This window comes from Liolophura sinensis, chromosome 11 (assembly GCF_032854445.1).
Source record: "Liolophura sinensis isolate JHLJ2023 chromosome 11, CUHK_Ljap_v2, whole genome shotgun sequence".
NCBI classification, from domain to species: domain Eukaryota; kingdom Metazoa; phylum Mollusca; class Polyplacophora; order Chitonida; family Chitonidae; genus Liolophura; species Liolophura sinensis.
This window is the reverse complement of record NC_088305.1, coordinates 1,130,311-1,150,873: the sequence shown is the minus strand read 5'-3', so window position 1 is coordinate 1,150,873 and position 20,563 is coordinate 1,130,311. Positions and strand designations below refer to the sequence as shown.

The 20,563-nt window shown below is 43.5% G+C and overlaps 1 protein-coding gene across 1 annotated transcript; it reads left to right on the top strand.

The window, feature by feature from the left end:
* The first annotated feature begins 497 nt into the window (after positions 1 to 497).
* On the top strand, positions 498 to 18,978 carry LOC135477554 (vacuolar-sorting protein SNF8-like). The gene is made up of 8 exons (XM_064757699.1): positions 498 to 921; positions 1,235 to 1,285; positions 2,790 to 2,928; positions 3,571 to 3,675; positions 7,277 to 7,349; positions 14,950 to 15,091; positions 15,692 to 15,766; positions 17,621 to 18,978. The coding sequence occupies exons 1-8, from the start codon at positions 868 to 870 to the stop codon at positions 17,732 to 17,734; spliced, it is 753 nt and encodes a 250-aa protein (XP_064613769.1). The 5' UTR covers positions 498 to 867; the 3' UTR covers positions 17,735 to 18,978.
* Positions 18,979 to 20,563: the final 1,585 nt, after the last annotated feature.

Here is a 20,563-nt window from a genome sequence, read left to right as displayed (position 1 = left end):
TCAATACTAAGTATGCTTCATGAAACCGGCCCCAGAACAAAATTGAAATCGTATGCATATGTAGGGCCTACGTAATTTGGAAGTGATGGTGTTTAATTTAAAAAAAAAAGCCATTAAAATGTAATAATAATAATAATAATAAGCATTGGTAAGACTCGGCAGACTAAGGGCTGTAACTCTGCTCCACCACAGGGCGTCACATAGCGCACGTAACGTTACGTGCCTTTAACTTCCAAGGCGACCAGTGCTGTACGTATTACATCGTCATGGTAGTTACGACGACGTAGCGCTACGCGCACTTTGTGAAACGGGACCCAAGCGTAGTGGGTCTATAACTATACCTAATCCTATCATACTTAGTGTTAAGTAGCCCTTAGCTAAGTGCACTTTATATCTCTACAACATACGTCGTCATGGTATGTAAGAGCAAACTTACAAAGCTTAGTGAGCTTCATGAATCCAGCCCCAGGGCACTTAATACTTCCCCTAATCTACATGTAACTGATTGTGGACTTGTTAGGTCCTTATTTTTGTTCTACATTAACTGTCTTAGTTCTTTGGACATCGGAGTTTAAACGCTGTTTTGGGGAATTGGCATTTTGGATTAATGGCTCGGAACGTCTGTGAGCTGTTAAGAAATAACCAAGGACCCTATGACGCATATATCACGCGAGAGTGATGATCACACAACTTTGTCCAATTGTATGGAGGCTAATGGTGGGGAAAATGTTTACAGCGCGAGCACGTATGTTTCAGTGACGTCACCGTTTTGTGCACAGTTCACCAACCAGCCATTTGACTTCCTGGGTAAATAAATAAAAGCCCATGTATTGATTTGGAAGAAAGCAAGGCAATAAAGCTAACATCATGCCGCGGCGAGGTGCAGGAGTCGGTGCCATAAAGAACAAAAATCTTGCCCAGGTAATTATCTCTTGCGTTATTTTAACGTAAATTGATGTCAGCAAAGCAACATTAAGCATTCATAATTCTAAATTCTTGTTATGTGTCGAAAACTGAACACTCAATCGTGTCGTCCATATGTCGACCTGTCGACCACGGCACCATTAAGTTGGTAAACTTGTAAGGGCACTAGTTTACTGGTCTAGTCGTAGAACCAAAGATTGACTTAACTTAAGGCTGACACAGCCAATGCAGTACTGTCACTGCACTGGGCAGTATGGGCCTATGATACACATCCTTTTCATTCAGTTGTGATTTCTCGTTTCACTTTCAGGCACGTTACAAGGATAAAGGTTCAGAAATATCTGCTGATCAAATCGCGCAGGTAGGTCTTGTGAATGAGTATCAAATCCTACAGGTAGGTCTAGTGAATGAGTATCAAATCGCACAGGTAGGTCTAGCGAATGAGTATTAAATCCTACAGGTAGGTCTAGTGAATGAGTATCAAATCACACAGGTAGGTCTAGTGAATGAGTATCACATCCCACAGGTAGGTCTAGTGAATGAGTATCACATCCTACAGGTAGGTCTAGTGAATGAGTATCACATCCTACAGGTAGGTCTAGTGAATGAGTATCAAATCACACAGGTAGGTCTAGTGAATGAGTATCAAATCACACAGGTAGGTCTAGTGAATGAGTATCAAATCCTACAGGTAGGTCTAGTGAATGAGTATCACATCCCACAGGTAGGTCTAGTGAATGAGCACCAAATCACACAGGTAGGCTTAGTGAATAAATGTCAAATCGCATAGGTAAGTCTAGTGAATGAGTATCAAATTGCAGAGGTAGGCAGGACTTGAAATAAGCTGCAAACAGGTTGTTCAGGTTACAGGGAGGTTAAATGATGACGGTTCGCTGAGAACTGTTGAAACTGGTGAAAAATAAAATACAAAATATCTTAAATGACTAAATCTGTTGACGAACTCGGCTACATGGCGTGTCGATAATTTATTTCCCATTCTAATGTTTTCTGAGTCAAATTGAAGTTTTCGTAACTTCCCGTCGTTGTCCCGATGATTGAAAACTTTCATTTGATGCATCACAGAACTATGGTGATGCACTGTACCTTGATTTGTGATGCAAAGAAAGGATGATTAAAAATGAGGTCAACAAATAATGACATCTTTCGGGGACATTCGTCTTGCAATAATTAACTTCCTACTTGAGTAATTGTCTTCATACTCTCTTGTAAAATTCAAAACAGCATGATCTTGAGAAACAAGAATGTGGTACATTAGACCACCGACGTGATGCGCTTCTAACATTTAGTCACTCGACTAGTTTGATGTTAGCCTTTTTGCAGGCATGGAGTACATCTCGCTGGGATATAGGGAAGTTGTGCACGAATTCTTAAAAACAAAAATTTAAAGATCAGCTATGTTTAGAAATCGTTGGAGTTAATTATAATGATGCAATACCAAGGAAATGCATACTCTTTTCAGTGGTATTTGACTGAAATTTAAATTTTTTTCTCCTTTAGCTTTTAATCAGGTACATGTGATTATGTTTATGAGAAAGCAAGAATGGGACATTTTTGAATTTAACTTAATCAGGTACATGTGATTTTATGATTATGAGAAAGCAAGAACGTGACATTTTTGAATTTAACTTTTAATCAGGTACATGTGATTATGAGAAAGTAAGAAGGTGACATTTTTGAATTTAACTTTTAATCAGGTACATGTGATTATGAGAAAGTAAGAAGGTGACATTTTTGAACTTAACTTTTAATCAGGTACATGTGATTATGAGAAAGCAAGAAGGTGACATTTTTGAACTTAACTTTTAATTCAGGTACACTTAAACTATAAAATTTTCTGTTTACAGATGGCCAAGCAAATGGAAACATTCCGCACTCACCTAGCCGACTTTGCCAGCAAACACAAAGGGGACATAAAGAAGGATTCGACATTTCGTGTTCAGTTTCAGGAAATGTGTGCCTCCATTGGAGTGGATCCGTTGGCCTGTAGGCATTCAGTTTGTGGTTTCTTTGTCCATTCTGCATTACGACATTGCACAACTCATTTTTGGCCTTGTTTCCCATTATGGCCCACATGTGGTGGGGATATGCTAAGAAATTTATAAGCGATAATTTTGTAATTCCCTGATTTGGTGCCCACTGATCACCATGGGTTGATATCCCATGTATTCATTGACTTCATGGTCAGTGTACTGTGATTGAGTGAGGCATCATGTGTGCTGTCTTTAGCCTGCATGGCGTCTCACTGAGGCAGCACTTTAGTATATTGCCGTGGTCAGTGAATTTTTCCCTTTCTTTGACAGCTCATGGATCCTTCGTGATAAAAAGTGGCAGATGATGCTTATATGACCGTTTGGTCAGTCTGACATTCGTTAAAGACCACCTGTGCATTTGTGTTCATCTTATGTGGAAAAGTTCGTCAGTAACTTGCCAGAGTGGTTTATTCCAGGCTTTCCACTTTCATCCACCCATAAATCTGTCCGCCATGCTACAAATGAAAAATTCTCGAGTAATGGGTTAAACACTGAAATAAATAAATGAATGAAATACTCAATAATAAATTAATAAATTATTTATTCATGTTAACAAATGAAATTATTAATAAATAAGTGTTTTACTGTTACACAGCGAGTAAAGGCTTCTGGGCAGAGATGCTGGGTGTGGGGGATTTCTATTACGAGTTGGGTGTACAGATCATAGAAGTCTGCCTGGCTACCAGCCACAGGAATGGAGGTTAGTACATAGGGTGACATGTTCCTCAGGGCATACAGGCATGTACTTTTGTCATATCTATTGTGTCCAGAATCAAATTGTACTGTCATGGGTTCGCTTCACAGGAATCCTCAAGAATCCAGAACCACAAAGGTGTTGCTCCCAAATGAACATCTTATTTTGTGTGCAGACATGGTATATAGCTAAGTAGACTTTGCAGATCCTGTGTTCATAATTTTGAGTTATTGTTTTTATGTGAATTGGCTTGGATTCCTTTGAAAGTGAAGTCCTGAGAGAGCTGTGATTATACTAGGGGCTGTAAGGGTTTATGTGCTGGCTCCTCACAACAGTGAGATCCTTGACCCATGAGGTCGTGTGTTCAAATCCAGCTCCTACTGTTTTGGCTGCCGCTCTACAGTGAATGTCAGGAGGTTTTTCAGGTACCTAGCAAACAAGGGTAGTACATTTCAGGCGGTTTTGCACGAAAATTTATTATGAAAATATCGTCCCAAAATCGGAAAGAAAGAGTCTGATTAATCAGAAGGTCCTACTATGTTCGGTAAATTCCTTGAAGTCGGTACAGTGAGATAAACCAAGTGCTTACACCTATGCAGGACAATGACAAGCATGAAAGCTAAAACATGACGCATGTGTTCACGAACATCACGCTTTTACTGAGGGCCAAACTAAAAGAAACATCAGACCTTGAACATGCAACAGAGCTGATACAGGGTGCACAGAGTCCATAAAACTCCTTGAAAGTGCTTGAAAAATAAAATTTCTTTTTCAGGTACTTGAAAGTCCTTAAAAAAGACAAATACTTCTGTAAACTTCTTGAAAATCTTAGTTTGTCCCGAAGTTAAATATTGTCTGCTGACCTCTGCGCCTGTATATCGGGAGCTCGCTGATAATTCTCCCATAATCAGGGCTTCCGCTGTCGCTCGCCATTGTCGCAAATTTAGAACAATTTTTTGAAGTGGCGATAAAATTTGAAAAAAATGTGAATGTTTTTGGCGACAAATTTATTTACTTAAGAAAAAATGGAAACTGGGGTTTCTGGGGTTTTTAACAGATTTTCGCAATTTTTCTTATGAGATAATCCACTTACTTTCATTTCAAACAGCCTCATCTTGGCGAAACAGCAACAACACAGTTGTATGGCGATTACATGACAGAAATCTACAAAGGGGGTTAATCATTGTTGTAAGTTGAATTACATTAAATAACACTTGAAATCATTTTCATTAAATAACGACTGCAAATCACGGCATTTTGGGGGATGCCTTTCATCACCAATTGTAAAAAAAACAAAAAAAAAAACAAGGGAAATAAATCAAGGTAGAGTTACACCTGTAAATGAAGTTACCTCCCAAAAAAAATTGAAGCTTTTCCACTTCATAAACTATTTTTTTTTTGACTCCGAAGTAAATTAAATCTTTCAGAATATGTAACGTTACATAAATGTGTACGCCGTCTGGTTTTCTCCTGTCAGAATGTGTTACTCCAATGTACTGATCATAATGTTGCATTTAAATAAACTGAATGTACAAATTAATTTTGTAACAAATTTTTCTGATTGAGGAAATTACATTTTACTAGGATCCTACAGATAGGTTGAAAAAAGGATTGATTTTTTTCTCTCAAGAAACAAAAACATGCTGCCAAGCATTCATCCATTATTTTGAGGGCAATTGTTCTAAACGTAGTGTTTGATAAACTCCAGATATAGCTGGAAGAGACCAAACTGATTCTAGCAGCTACACCAAGGCAGATAAAAACGAATTACAGGAGGAGACGTACGGGAGTCATGGCTGCTAAGGAAGTATGGCTAAAGAAAAATAGTATTCACTACAAAATCTGATGAGTGGCTAAAGTGACTGGCGTCCCTTTTTTTTAACTGAGCCAAGGTGGGGTCAAAGAATGTGTCGCATTACAGAGGTGAAGGGCAGATATTTCTTGCAAAAGCAAGCGTACTATTCAATAGACATGCATGTAAATTAAAGCACCTATAATTCAGACTTAAAATATAATCTATAATTTGCAGCATGTGATGTTTAAGCTAACCTTGAAAATGACAAAAAACTCCTGGAAAACTCCTTCATTTCCATATACATATACAAACCCTATGATACTCTTTGGTTAGGTATCAGGCGTTTTTGTTTGTATTTTCTCTTCGTCACATTGTTTTATACCGATGGAACCATAAAACATGGCAAAATGGCGTCACCAAATGAGTGGCAAGGTACTGACGATTGTTTGCGATTTACTTTCTTAATAAGCGGTGTAGAATTTAAAAATGTTTTTAGAGTATTTCTGGAATACAACTTCATAAATTAATTCAGCTATATTGGCTCACTTTATGTTCACTTTAATGCCAGTCAAATAAGTAAACATACAAGACTGGAATTTGTCTCGCGTCATTGTTGTGTAACACAATACTAAGGACTTTCACTTTCACTTTCACAAACACTGGCGGTCTCCGGGGTAATGCAACCATTTACCTTTGGCAAGTGAATGACAAAGTTTCCAACATGTGACCTCATTAAATCCCAAGCACTCACTCACTCACTCCCACACGTGACCTCGTTAAACCCCAAGCACTCACTCAGTCACTCCCACATGTGACCTAGTTAAACCCCAAGCACTCACTCACTCACTCACTCCCACAAGTGACCTTGTTAAACCCCGGGCACACACTCACCCACTCCCACATGTGACCTCGTTAAACTCCAAGCACTCACTCACTCACTCCCCCTCGTGACCTCGTTAAACCCCAAGTACTCACTCACCTTCCCCCGCATGTGACCTCGTTAAACCCCAAGCACTCACTCACTCACTCCCACATGTGAACTACACGTACGCACATCATATCCATGTACCGTAACACAAGTGGTCTTGAACAAACGTTGAAACGCACAAACAGCAACATCAATGTCTTCGATCTCTACAACCATTGAGACCCTTCAACCGGTGAGAGTGGGATTTGAATCGTGTCTCAAAGTGGTGTCAACTGAAAGCCAATTGGCTCTAGCCACTGTACCATGGTTCACTCCCCAGCTAAGACGTAGTGTGAACCCAGGAGAGTGGGCGTGTCATACCAGAACTCGCCCACTGTATTTAAGTCTGACAAGTAAGGTGTTGGTTAATCTTAGTAGTGGACAGGGAAGATTGTTGATCTAAATCACAACCAAAATTTAATTGTTTCTTGCTAGGCCCAAGGGAGTTCAAGTTTTTACCAAAAGCCAAGTGCTAACTTTTTCTGTAAAGTTGCAGACAGACAGACAGACAGATTATTTATTTATTTGATCATGGATTAAGAATATCTTGCTTATACGACAACCCCAAGCATTATGGTGGGAGTAAACTGGGCATAGCCCAGAGGTAACTCATGACCATTCGCAGGTTACTGGCAGATCTTAGAGGAGAAGAGACCAGCTTGAGCTGGACTTGAATTCACAGTGATAGCAATGGGGAGAGGCTTCTGAGTCATTGAGCTGTGCTGGTAGACTAACCACTCAGCTGTCAACCCCCAAACAGACAGATTAATAGTAAAACATAACGTCCTTGGTGTAAGGCTTTGCCATAGCTGAAAAAAATAAATGTGCATGTTTGACTGTTTCAGGTTTGATAGGAATAGATGAACTGAAGCGGAAATTGACAGCCACTGGAGGAAGAAGCAGACAAGACATTAGCACGTGAGTATATCTGGGCTTAACGGTCGATGCGAAACTAGGAATATACTGTACGATGCTTGTTATAACTCTTGTATACCAAAATCTGCTTTGATTCCAGTAAAAAATTTGCATTCAAACACATATCTTTATTACATTGTTTGACATTGTTGAAGTTATAAGCATGAAATCCCCCAAAATCTGTTAACTTTTATACGTTAAACTTTCTCTTGGAGGGAGAGCTTTGTGGTACAAGATTTGAACTAGATCACATGGCTGGTCAAGGTCATGTGTCAGACAATATCGGTTCCATCCTCGGAGAGGAAATTTTCCAGATTCCTCAGGTGGCATTGTTCTTCGGGTATGGTGGGTGGCGAGAAGCCGTCAGTAGTGATTTCTTGTGACGGGGTATGGTGGGTGGCGAGAAGCCGTCAGTAGTGATCTCTTGTGTTGGGGTGTGGTGGGTGGCAAGAAGCCGTCAGCAGTGATCTCTTGTGTTGGGGTGTGGTGGGTGAGGAAAAGCTGTCAGCAGTGATCTCTTGTGTTGGGGTGTGGTGGGTGACGAAAAGCCGTCAGTAGTGATCTCTTGTGTTGGGGTGTGGTGGGTGGCAAGAAGCTGTCAGCAGTGATCTCTTGTGTTGGGGTATGCTGTGGGTGGCAAGAAGACGTCAGTAGCGATCTCTTGTGGTGGATGTGGTGAGTGGCGAGAGGCCGTCAGTAGTGATCTCTTGTGTTGGGGTGTGGTGGGTGGCAAGAAGCCGTCAGCAGTGATCTCTTGTGTTGGGGTATGCTGGGTGGCAAGAAGCCGTCAGTAGCGATCTCTTGTGTTGGGGTATGGTGGGTAGCAAGAAGCCCTCAGTAGTGATCTCTTGTGTCGGGGTATGGTGGGTGGCAAGAAGCCGTCAGTAGTGATCTCTTGTGTTGGGGTGTGGTGGGTGACGAAAAGCTGTCAGCAGTGATCTCTTGTGTTGGGGTATGGTTGGATGGCAAGAAGTCGTCAGTAGTGATCTCTTGTGTTTGGGTATGGTGGATGGCAAGAAGCCGTCATTAGTGATCTCTTTTGTGGGGGTATGGTGGGTGGCGAGAGGCTGTCAATAGTGATCTATTTTGTTGGGGTGTGGTGGGTGACGAAAAGCCGTCAGTAGTGATCTCGTGTGTTGGGGTATGCTGGGTGGCAAGAAGCTGTCAGCAGTGATCTCTTGTGTTAGGGTGTGGTGGGTGGCAAGAAGCCGTCAGTAGTGATCTCTTGTGTTGGGGTATGGTGGGTGGTAAGAAGCCGTCAGTAGTGATCTCTTGTGTTAGGGTGTGGTGGGTGACGAAAAGACGTCAGTAGTGATCTCTTATGTCGGGGTATGCTGGGTGGCAAGAAGCTGTCAGCAGTGATCTCTTGTGTTAGGGTGTGGTGGGTGGCAAGAAGCCGTCAGTAGTGATCTCTTGTGTTGGGGTATGGTGGGTGGCAAGAAGCCGTCATTAGTGATCTCTTGTGTTAGGGTGTGGTGGGTGACGTAAAGCCGTCAGTAGTGATCTCGTGTGTTGGGGTGTGGTGGGTGACGAAAAGACGTCAGTAGTGATCTCTTATGTCGGGGTATGCTGGGTGGCAAGAAGCTGTCAGCAGTGATCTCTTATGTTAGGGTGTGGTGGGTGGCAAGAAGCCATCAGTAGTGATCTCTTGTGTTGAGGTGTGGTGGGTGGCAAGAAGCCGTCAGTAGTGATCTCTTGTGTTGGGGTGTGGTGGGTGGCGAGAAGCCCTCAGTAGTGATCTCTTGTGTTGGGGTGTGGTGAGTGGCAAGAAGCCATCAGAATTGATCTCTTGTGTTGAGGTGTGGTGGGTGGCAAGAAGCCGTCAGTAGTGATCTCTTGTGTTGGTGTATGGTGGGTGGCGAGAAGCCCTCAGTAGTGATCTCTTGTGTTGGGGTATGGTGGGTGGCAAGAAGCCATGAGTAGTGATCTCTTGTGTTGGGGTGTGGTGGGTGGCAAGAAGCCGTCATTAGTGATCTCTTGTGTTGGGGTGTGGTGGGTGGCAAGAAGCCGTCATTAGTGATCTCTTGTGTTGGTGTATGGTGGGTGGCAAGAAGCCGTCATTAGTGATCTCTTGTGTTGCGGTATGGTGGGTGGCAAGAAGCCGTCAGTAGTGATCTCTTGTGTTGGGGTATGGTGGGTGGTGAGAAGCCGTCAGCAGTGATCTCTTGTGTCGGGGTATGGTGGGTGACGAAAAGCCGTCAGTAGTGATCTCTTGTGTCGGGGTATGGTGGATGGCGAGAGGCCGTCAGTAGTGATCTCTTGTGTTGGGGTATTGTGGGTGGCAAGAAGCTGTCAGTAGCGATCTCTTGTGTTGGGGTGTTATGGGTGTCGAGAGGCCGTCAGTAGTGATCTCTTTTGTAGGGGTATGCTGGGTGGCGAAAAGACGTCATTAGTGATCTCTTTTGCGGGGGTATGGTGGGTGGCGAGAGGCCGTCAATAGTGATCTATTTTGTGGGGGTGTGGAGGGTGGCGAGAGGCCTTCAGTAGTGATCTCTTGTGTCAGGGTATTGTCGGTGGCGAGAGGCCGTCAGTAGTGATCTCTTGTGTTGGGGTGTTGTAGGTGGCAATAAGCCGTCAGCAGTGATCTCTTGTGTTGGGGTGTTGTAGGTGGCAATAAGCCGTCAGCAGTGATCTCTTGTGTTGGGGTATGGTGGATGGCAAGAAGCCGTCAGTAGTGATCTCTTGTGTTGGGGTGTGGTGGGTGACGAAAAGCCGTCAGTAGCGATCTCTTGTGTTGGGGTGTGGTGGGTGGCAAGAAGCCGCCAGTAGCGATCCCTTGTGTTGGGGTGTGGTGGGTGACGAAAAGCCGTCATTCGTGATCTCTTTTTTGGAGGTATGGTGGGTGGCGAGAGGCCGTCAGTAGTGATCTCTTGTGTTGGGGTGTGGTGGGTGGCAAGAAGCTGTCAGCAGTGATCTCTTGTGTTGGGGTATGCTGTGGGTGGCAAGAAGCCGTCAGTAGTGATCTCGTGTATTGGGGTATGCTGGGTGGCAAGAAGCCGTCAGTAGTGATTTCTTGTGTAAGGGTGTGGTGGGTGGCAAGAAGCCGTCATTCGTGATCTCTTGTGTTGAGGTGTGGTGGGTGGTGAGAAGCCGTCAGTAGTGATCTCTTGTGTTGGGGTGTGGTGGGTGGCAAGAAGCCGTCAGTAGTGATCTCTTGTGTTAGGGTATGATGGGTGGGGAAAAGCCGTCAGTAGTGATCTCTTGTGTTGAGGTGTGGTGGGTGGCAAGAAGCCGTCAGTAGTGATCTCTTGTGGTGGGGTGTGTTGGGTGGCAAGAAGCCGTCAGTAGTGATCTCTTGTGTTGGTGTATGGTGGGTGGCAAGAAGCCGTCAGTAGTGATCTCTTGTGATGTGGTGTGGTGGGTGGCAAGAAGCCATCAGCAGTGATCTCTTGTGTTGGGGTATGGTGGGTGACGAGAAGCCCTCAGTAGTGATCTCTTGTGGTGGATGTGGTGGGTGAGAAGAAGCCATCAGCAGTGATCTCTTGTGTTGGGGTATGGTGGGTGGCAAGAAGCCATCAGCGGTGATCTCTTGTGTTGGGGTGTGCTGGGTAGCAAGAAGCCGTCAGTAGTGATCTCTTGTGTTGGTGTATGGTGGGTGGCAAGAAGACGTCAGTAGTGATCTCTTGTGTTGGGGTGTGCTGGGTAGCAAGAAGCCCTCAGTAGTGATCTCTCGTGTTGAGGTGTGGTGGGTGGCAAGAAGCCATCAGCAGTGATCTCTTGTGTTGAGGTGTGGTGGATGGCAAGAAGCCGTCATTAGTGATCTCTTGTGTGGAGGTGTGGTGGGTGGTGAGAAGCCCTCAGTAGTGATCTCTTGTGTTGGGGTGTGGTAGGTGGCAAGAAGACGTCAATAGTGATCTCTTGTGTTGGTGTATGGTGGGTGGCAAGAAGCCGTCAGTAGAGATCTCTCGTGTTGGGGTGTGCTGGGTGGCGAGAGGTTGTCAATAGTGATCTATTTTGTTGGGGTGTGGTGGGTGACGAAAAGCCGTCAGTAGTGATCTCGTGTGTTGGGGTATGCTGGGTGGCAAGAAGCTGTCAGCAGTGATCTCTTGTGTTAGGGTGTGGTGGGTGGCAAGAAGCTGTCAGTAGTGATCTCTTGTGTTGGGGTATTGTGGGTGGTGAGAAGCCGTCAGTAGTGATCTCTCGTATTGAGGTGTGGTGGTGGGCGGCAAGAAGCCGTCATTAGCGATCTCTTTTTTGGGGGTATGGTGGGTGGCGAGAGGCCGTCAGTAGTTATCTCTTGTGTTGGGGTGTGGTGGATGGCAAGAAGCCGTCAGTAGTGATCTCTTGTGTTGGGGTATGCTGGGTGGCGAGAAGCCGTCATTAGTGATCTCTTTTGTGGGGGTATGGTGGGTGGCGAGAGGCCGTCAGTAGTGATCTCTTGTGTTGGGGTGTGGTGGATGGCAAGAAGCCGTCAGTAGTGATCTCTTGTGTTGGCGTGTGGTGGATGGCAAGAAGCCGTCAGTAGTGATCTCTTGTGTCGGGGTATGGTGGGTGGCGAAAGGCCGTCAGTAGTGATCTCTTGTGTTGGGTTATGGTGGGTGGCGAGAAGCCATCATTAGTGATCTCTTTTGTGGGGGTATGGTGGGTGGCGAGAAGCCCTCAGTAGTGATCTCTCGTGTTGGGGTGTGGTGGGTGGCAAGAAGCCGTCATTAGTGATCTCTCGTGTTGAGGTGTGGTGGGCGGCAAGAAGCCGTCAGTAGTGATCTCTTTTTTGGGGGTATGGTGGGTGGCGAGAGGCCGTCAGTAGTGATCTCTTGTGTTGGGGTGTGGTGGGTGGCAAGAAGCCGTCAGCAGTGATCTCTTGTGTTGGGGTATGGTGGGTGGGAAGAAGCCGTCAGTAGTGATCTCTTTTTTGGGGGTATGGTGGGTGGTGAGAAGCCGTCAGTAGTGATCTCTCGTGTTGAGGTGTGGTGGATGGCAAGAAGCCGTCAGTAGTGATCTCTTGTGTCGGGGTATGGTGGGTGGCGAGAGGCCGTCAGTAGTGATCTCTTTTGTGGGGGTGTGGTGGGTGGCAAGAAGCCGTCAGTAGTGATCTCTTGTGTTGGTGTATGGTGGGTGGTGAGAAGCCGTCAGTAGTGATCTCTTGTGTTGGGGTGTGGTGGGTGACGAAAAGCCGTCCGTAGTGATCTCTTGTGTCGGGGTATGGTGGGTGGCAAGAAGCCGTCAGTAGCGATCTCTCGTGTTGGGGTACGGTGGGTGGCAAGAAACCGTCAGTAGTGATCTCTTGTGTTGGGGTATGGTGGGTGGCAAGAAGCCGTCAGCAGTGATCTCTTGTGTTGGGGTGTGGTGGGTGACAAAAAAACATCAGCAGTGATCTCTTGTGTCGGGGTATGGTGGGTGGCGAGAATCCGTGAGCAGTGATCTCTTGTGTCGGGGTATGGTGGGTGGCAAGAAGCCGTCAGTAGCGATCTCTCGTGTTGGGGTATGGTTGGTGGCGAGAAGTCTTCAGTAGTGATCTCTTGTGTTGGGGTATGGTGGGTGGCAAGAAGCCGTCAGTAGAGATCTCTTGTGTTGGGGTATGGTGGGTGGCAGGAAGTTGTCAGTAGAGATCTCTCGTGTTGGGGTGTGCTGGGTGGCAAGAAGCCGTCAGTAGTGATCTCTTGTGTGATCTTACCTGACGTTTTTGTTTGAGAATGTCGGCCTTTTGCCAATATGATATGATCCCACATTGGAAAGTTTGTTAGTAACTGGCAAAGGGTGAGTGGTTTACTTCAGGCATCAAACTAGAGGTCATTATGTAAGTGAAAACTAGTTAAGCATGGAGGTAAAAGATACATGGCAAGTTTGGTTGATTTCAGGATTTGTCTTCCAGTAAAAGTGCAAAAAAAACATGATGAGACTTGTTTTTGAGTTTTGAGTGATATAACATGGCTTTGAACAGTTTTCCTGTATAGGTTCCGTCAAGGCAGCACAACAAATATATGCACTTGAGTATTTTTTCATTGGCTCCAGCCTGCTTCAAATAGACAGTGTCATATGACAGAAGTGATGTTGAATGTGACGGTAAACGTGACAACTGCTCTGACCTAGAACTTCAATTTATTTAGAACTGTTCAGCTTTGTTGTGACAAATTTATTTCGCTTTGATCTTTGCTAAGATTCATATGTATGGGTTTTCATATTATGTTCTTGTTGTATGTATGACCTGTGGAATGTTGTTTTGGTTTTAGGGATGAGCTGTGGAATGTTGTTTTGCTTTCAGGGATGAGCTGTGGAATGTTGTTTTGGTTTCAGGGATGAGCTGTGGAATGTTGTTTTGGTTTCAGGGATGAGCTGTGGAATGTTGTTTTGGTTTCAGAGATGAGCTGTAGAATGTTGTTTTGGTTTCAGGGATGAGCTGTGGAATGTTGTTTTGGTTTCAGGGATGAGCTGTAGAATGTTGTTTTGGTTTCAGGGATGAGCTGTGGAATGTTGTTTTGGTTACAGGGATGAGCTGTGGAATGTTGTTTTGGTTACAGGGATGAGCTGTAGAATGTTGTTTTGGTTTCAGGGATGAGCTGTGGAATGTTGTTTTGGTTTCAGGGATGAGCTGTGGAATGTTGTTTTGGTTTCAGGGATGAGCTGTGGAATGTTGTTTTGGTTTCAGGGATGAGCTGTAGAATGTTGGTTTGGTTTCAGAGATGAGCTGTGGAATGTTGTTTTGGTTTCAGGGATGAGCTGTGGAATGTTGTTTTGGTTACAGGGATGAGCTGTGGAATGTTGTTTTGGTTACAGGGATGAGCTGTGGAATGTTGTTTTGGTTTCAGAGATGAGCTGTAGAATGTTGTTTTGGTTTCAGGGATGAGCTGTGGAATGTTGTTTTGGTTACAGGGATGAGCTGTGGAATGTTGTTTTGGTTACAGGGATGAGCTGTAGAATGTTGTTTTGGTTTCAGGGATGAGCTGTGGAATGTTGTTTTGGTTTCAGTGATGAGCTGTGGAATGTTGTTTTGGTTTCAGGGATGAGCTGTGGAATGTTGTTTTGGTTACAGGGATGAGCTGCAGAACGTTGTTTTGGTTACAGGGATGAGCTGTGGAATGTTGTTTTGGTTTCAGGGATGAGCTGCAGAATGTTGTTTTGGTTACAGGGATGAGCTGTGGAATGTTGTTTTGGTTTCAGGGATGAGCTGTGGAATGTTGTTTTGGTTTCAGGGATGAGCTGTAGAATGTTGGTTTGGTTTCAGAGATGAGCTGTGGAATGTTGTTTTAGTTTCAGGGATGAGCTGTGGAATGTTGTTTTGGTTACAGGGATGATTTGTAGATGTTGTTTTGGTTTCAGGGATGAGCTGTAGAATGTTGTTTTGGTTTCAGGGATGAGCTGTGGAATGTTTTGGTTTCAGGGATGAGCTGTGGAATGTTGTTTTGGTTACAGGGATGATTTGTAGAATGTTGTTTTGGTTTCAGGGATGAGCTGTGGAATGTTGTTTTGGTTTCAGGGATGAGCTGTGGAATGTTGTTTTGGTTACAGGGATGATTTGTAGAATGTTGTTTTGGTTTCAGGGATGAGCTGTGGAATGTTGTTTTGGTTACAGGGATGAGCTGTAGAATGTTGTTTTGGTTTCAGGGATGAGCTGTGGAATGTTTTGGTTTCATTGATGACCTGTGGAATGTTGTTTTGGTTACAGGGATGACCTTTTACGAGCTATCCGTAAACTTAAAGTGCTGGGTAACGGTTTCTCTGTGATTCCTGTGGGAGGGAGTTTCTTAGTCCAGTCTGTTCCAGGGGAGCTAACTATGGACCATACCACTGTCCTACAGCAAGCTGATGTATGTTACGATAAAAAAAGCGACAGCATACATGTGTACTACTATTGGAAAATACATAATGTATCAATAAGGTTTAATGTAAGAAATAATGAACAGTGTGTTTATGGTTTTAATATTTTAAATATAAAGAGTTCATTAATGCTGAACAGTATTGATGTTGAATGCTCTGTTTATGTTAGTATTGCGAAGTGTGTGTGGAGGAAATGTTTTACAATATGTTGCCAGTGTGCAATTATTCCCAAACTGATTCATTGTTTCTACAAGTTGTATTGATCATCAGTGAAGCAAATGCCATCAGTTTTTAAGTTTTAAGCATATACTGTGATGTTTTGACTTTTGACATTATCTGTACTGCTTGGTGTTGTTGGCATGTTTTGACAGTACTATATACGTAGCTGTGCTACACTCTACATTTATAGAAATGTAATTTGCCCTCAGTATTAGTTGAAACATAGTACTTTCAAGCTTTATATATGACTAACGAGGTGCAGCTATGGTTACACAATGTTTAGATTAATGCAGTGTTTTCTGAAGCGCTAAAATGGGTTTTTGAAAGATGTGTTCACTTGACATGTATGCCACACTTGTGTGTATTTTCAGGGTACAGGATTTGTGACGGTGTCACAGCTTGTCAAGGAGCTAAACTGGGAGAGTGGACGCGCCCATAGGGCCATGGTAAGATGTTATCTTAACATTTTATATTATTTATTAGCCCTCTACCCTCAGGCCTCGGGAGACAAGAGGTTCACACCTAATCCAATGGTCATTCTCAAGACAGTTGGCTTTTTTTCATAACTTATTGTCATATTGAATCATTGGTGAAGGACTAGTGGTTTAAAACTGGAACGCCCTAGACCATTCTGCCAGCAACAGTCCTGCTGCCTTGTATGGTCGCCCACATAAGCCACTATCATTGGTGAAGGACTAGTGATGTAAAACTGGAGTACCCTAGACCATTCTGCCAGCAACAGTCCTGCTGCCTTGTATGGTCGCCCACATAAGTCACTATCATTGGTGAAGGACTAGTGATGTAAAACTGGAGCACCCTAGACCATTCTGCCAGCAACAGTCCTGCTGCCTTGTATGGTAGCCCACATAAGCCACTATCATTGGTGAAGGACTAGTGATGTAAAACTGGAGTACCCTAGACCATTCTGCCAGCAACAGTCCTTCTGCCTTGTATGGTCGCCCACATAAGCCACTATCATTGGTGAAGGACTAGTGGTGTAAAACTGGAGTACCCTAGACCATTCTGCCAGCAACAGTCCTTCTGCCTTGTATGGTCGCCAACCTAAGCCACTATCATTGGTGAAGGACTAGTGATGTAAAACTGGAGTACCCTAGACCATTCTGCCAGCAACAGTCCTTCTGCCTTGTATGGTCGTCCACATAAGCCACTATCATTGGTGAAGGAATAGTGATGTAAAACTGGAGCACCCTTGACCATTCTGCCAGCAACAGTCCTTCTGCCTTGTATGGTCGCCCACCTAAGCCACTATCATTGGTGAAGGACTAGTGATGTAAAACTGGAGCACCCTTGACCATTCTGCCAGCAACAGTCCTGCTGCCTTGTATGGTAGCCCACATAAGCCACTATCATTGGTGAAGGACTAGTGGTGTAAAACTGGAGCACCCTTGACCATTCTGCCAGCAACAGTCCTGCTGCCTTGTATGGTAGCCCACATAAGCCACTATCATTGGTGAAGGACTAGTGGTGTAAAACTGGAGCACCCTAGACCATTCTGCCAGCAACAGTCCTGCTGCCTTGTATGGTCACCCACATAAGCCACTATCATTGGTGAAGGACTAGTGATGTAAAAGTGGGGCATTGTATACCACTCTACCAGGAAAAGTCCAGCTGACAATATATAATACCAAGACATGCTTCTGTCTTGTTTCTTTCCACTATAATGCTTGCCTCGGTCGTATAAACGAAATATTTTTGAGTTCGGCATAGAATACCAATCCTGTGAATAAATAATTTCCTTAGCTTCTCCAGCTAGAGTGTTCTACTCTAGGGTAAACAAAGTTTTCCAGTGGTGGGTGGTTCCCCCGGGCACTGGCTGACTTGGTTTTGTATAACCATAAAATAAAGTGCCTTTGTATGAGTATAATATTCGGCATAAAACACCCATCCAATAAATAAATAAATAATTTCTATAGCTTCTCCAACTGTTTGGATCTGAAGTACCCTTGTGTATAAGGCGAAGTGTTTCAGATGTTAGTGGTGTACCCGGGCAATGGCTGACTTGGTTTTGTCTAAACACAAAACTGAGTGCCGTTGTATAAGCGAAATATTCTTCTTATTTATGGAACAGCAATCAATTAAATCAGTAAGTAAACACTTACTTAACTTCTGAAGCTTCTCACAACCATTATGGGTGAAATCTTCAACAAGTTGTCTTCAAGGAACAGGTGTGGGTGGACCATGATTGATTTTGCCATGTGTATCTTCTCACCTGTCCACAGGTATTCATGGAAGCTCACTGTGGTATTGAGGGAGAGCTAATATGTGTGTGTTGTTTGCAGGATTACATGGTAAGAGAAGGACTGGCCTGGGTGGATGATCAGTCCCCAACAGACAGGCAATACTGGTTCCCCGGGCTTTTCACAGACCTAAAAGCTTCTGCTGCAGCCTCGTGAGGTTAAATGGAATTCTGCTGACTCTCGGAAGGACTCCAGTCATGCCAGTGAGGATCGTGTGGTGCATTTGGGACACATCAAGGTTGACGAGACAAATCTTTTGGAACTCTGCTGCTTCGGATGTCCAGCGTCCACAGTTATTAGTGTAAAAAATGTTCACGCATAACTGGAAATGTCTGCAAATGGCCCAGGACTTATTTATTATGAAAATGTACATACTTGCAGGTTGTATGTCATTGTAGCTTATGTGCCACAGATGGTACAGTATGGACAAATAGAGGTGCCAGCCAGGATTTTTTTTCTATTTTTCAATGTTATTTTTGCATTTCTGTGCATTCAGCAATGTGTGTGAGAACCTTGTTCAATGTCGGCCTTGGTTAGGGAATTTGTGATTTCCCCGCTCTCAGATGGTGCTTGTAGGACCGTTTAGGCAGACAAATGTTTGTTAAAGACCACCTCCACACGTGGGGAAACTTGTTCGTAATTGGCCAAAGGTTGTATGGTTTTACACCAGGCACTCCGCCACGCACATAGGGCTAGCATCGTACTTGAGGAATTGAAATAATACAAAATAGAGAACTTTGATGCATCTTGAGTCACTAAACAACGTTTCTGAGTGTTTGACATTCTTTCATGACTTTCGGGTGATTAAACCAAATCTACCTGCAAAGTTTGGGCCCTCGCTGGCACGGACAGTTGAAATCAGGGGAGATTTTATTCTCAGAGTTGAATTCAACTCGCTGCTTCGGCTGTGGCATTAAAGCAGAAATTCGTCGGGTACCTGGTGAAGATCTTCTGTTTAGTCTAGACATTCCATTCCCTGAATGGACCAACACCATTGGTCGCTGATTTTATGTTTCCCACATTGTTGTGAAGCAATTAAGAAACATCCGATTCTCCTCGTCACAATTCTTAAATAGATCACATCTCTACACTGTATTCCTGCAAATTGTCAGCGATAAATATGATGTACTTATTTAGCATATGAAACCCTGTTCGACGCTAATAAAAAAACTCAGAAGGCCAGTGATTGTGAACGAGACTAATTTATCAGATTGTATAGAACTTGTACGCATTTCTAAAGTAAGATGAAATGATTCATGTCACAGTTTATATATATATTGACATGTATTAAATATTAAATGTAACACATATTACTGAAGTTAAGCTGAAGTTACATGCATGCATGTGTACGTGTATTTGCTTAACTGGTGTTTTATGCCATAAAAAATAGTAGACTTACATGAGTATCACGACAGTCTGGTTAATGGATTAAACCAGAGGAAAGCAGATTTAGCCATGCGAATACGGCCACTCGGAAGGTATACCCGACTAACTTGAAGCCACAGCTGAGATTGACACCTTAATGGATTGAGATAGTGAGCTCCTAAGTTTTTTGTTGTTGCTTTTCCTTTCCTGTAGTTGTTCTGGTCTTTGGATTTCCAGAATCCACTAACCCGTCACCAGTTTTTTCTAAACCAGCTGTGAACCATTCATCATTGAATGAGGTCCTTTATTTCATACTGCACCAGTATGCACATCGCTAAAACTTTTACAACTTTCGAAGTTTTTACATGCACACTTTCATGATCTATTGGTGATCAACATTTAATTAGGCCAGCAAAACTGCGTGTATTGGGAAATATAATAAGACATGACCCACAGTACATGGTAGTGTTAGAAAGTCTTGCAGTAACCTGCGAATGGTCGTGGGTTTGCCCCCGGAATGTGTCCAGTTTACTCCCACCATAATACTGGCCACCTATTACTATAGGAATGACATGATAAAGCATCAATCCAATAAGAAATGGTAAAGCATCATTCGAATAAGAAATGGCAAATCACTAATCGAAAAAGACATGGAAATACATCAATCCAATAAGAAATGGTAATGCATCAATCCAGTAATAAATGGTTATGCATCAATCCAGTGAGAAATGGTAATGCAGCCATCGAATAAAACATTTTAATGCATCAATCCAATAAGAAATAGTAACGCATCAATCCAATAAGAAATGGTAATGCATCGGAAATTGAAAAAACTCATTTCCTCCTGTAACAAATCAGTTCAAAGATATGGACTTTTTGTTCTTTGTTTTATTACATCACAGTTACCGGCGTGTTTGTGTTCAAAAACAGTTACCTAGTACTTGCACAAGCAACGTCACAAGAAAACGGTGTGTTCAACTGTGATCTGGACCCTTTTGTGTATCCCGACAATCGAATAAAAAATGCTATGTTCACCCCTTTCGGCCTCGTGTCGAGTATTAAGCAAGGCAAGATGTGTTTGTTTCGTCTGATTTTTTTGTTTTTTGCGGGATTTATGCCGTGGACCAGCGGATTTTGTGATACCGGTAGTTAAGTTCTTACCCTTAATGAGACATATTCAATCGTCGATTACAGAATATTAAAGAGCCCGACAGCGGGCGTGGACTAACGTTTAGAGCCAATTGCCTTTCAGTTGCTGAGACATAAAAATGTGAGGTCAAACCCGATCTTGGGCAGGGAATTAGCAGATTCCTCCGCTCTCACTGCATGGGAAAGTACCGTTTTTATAAGGTCCCGGCGCAGTGCGGAAATGAGCAATCTGCTGTGCTGAAATGGGATGGCAACGTAATCCGGGCTTGTAAAAATGAAATACAGTGTCAATGGAACGTAATCCAAGCTTGTGAATGTGAAATACTGTAAATGTCAATGGAACGTAATCCGGGCTTGTGAAAATGAAATACTGTCAGTGTCAATGGAACGTAATCCGGGCTTGTGAAAATGAAATACTGTCAGTGTCAATGGAACGTAATCCGGGCTTGTGAAAATGAAATACAGTCAGTG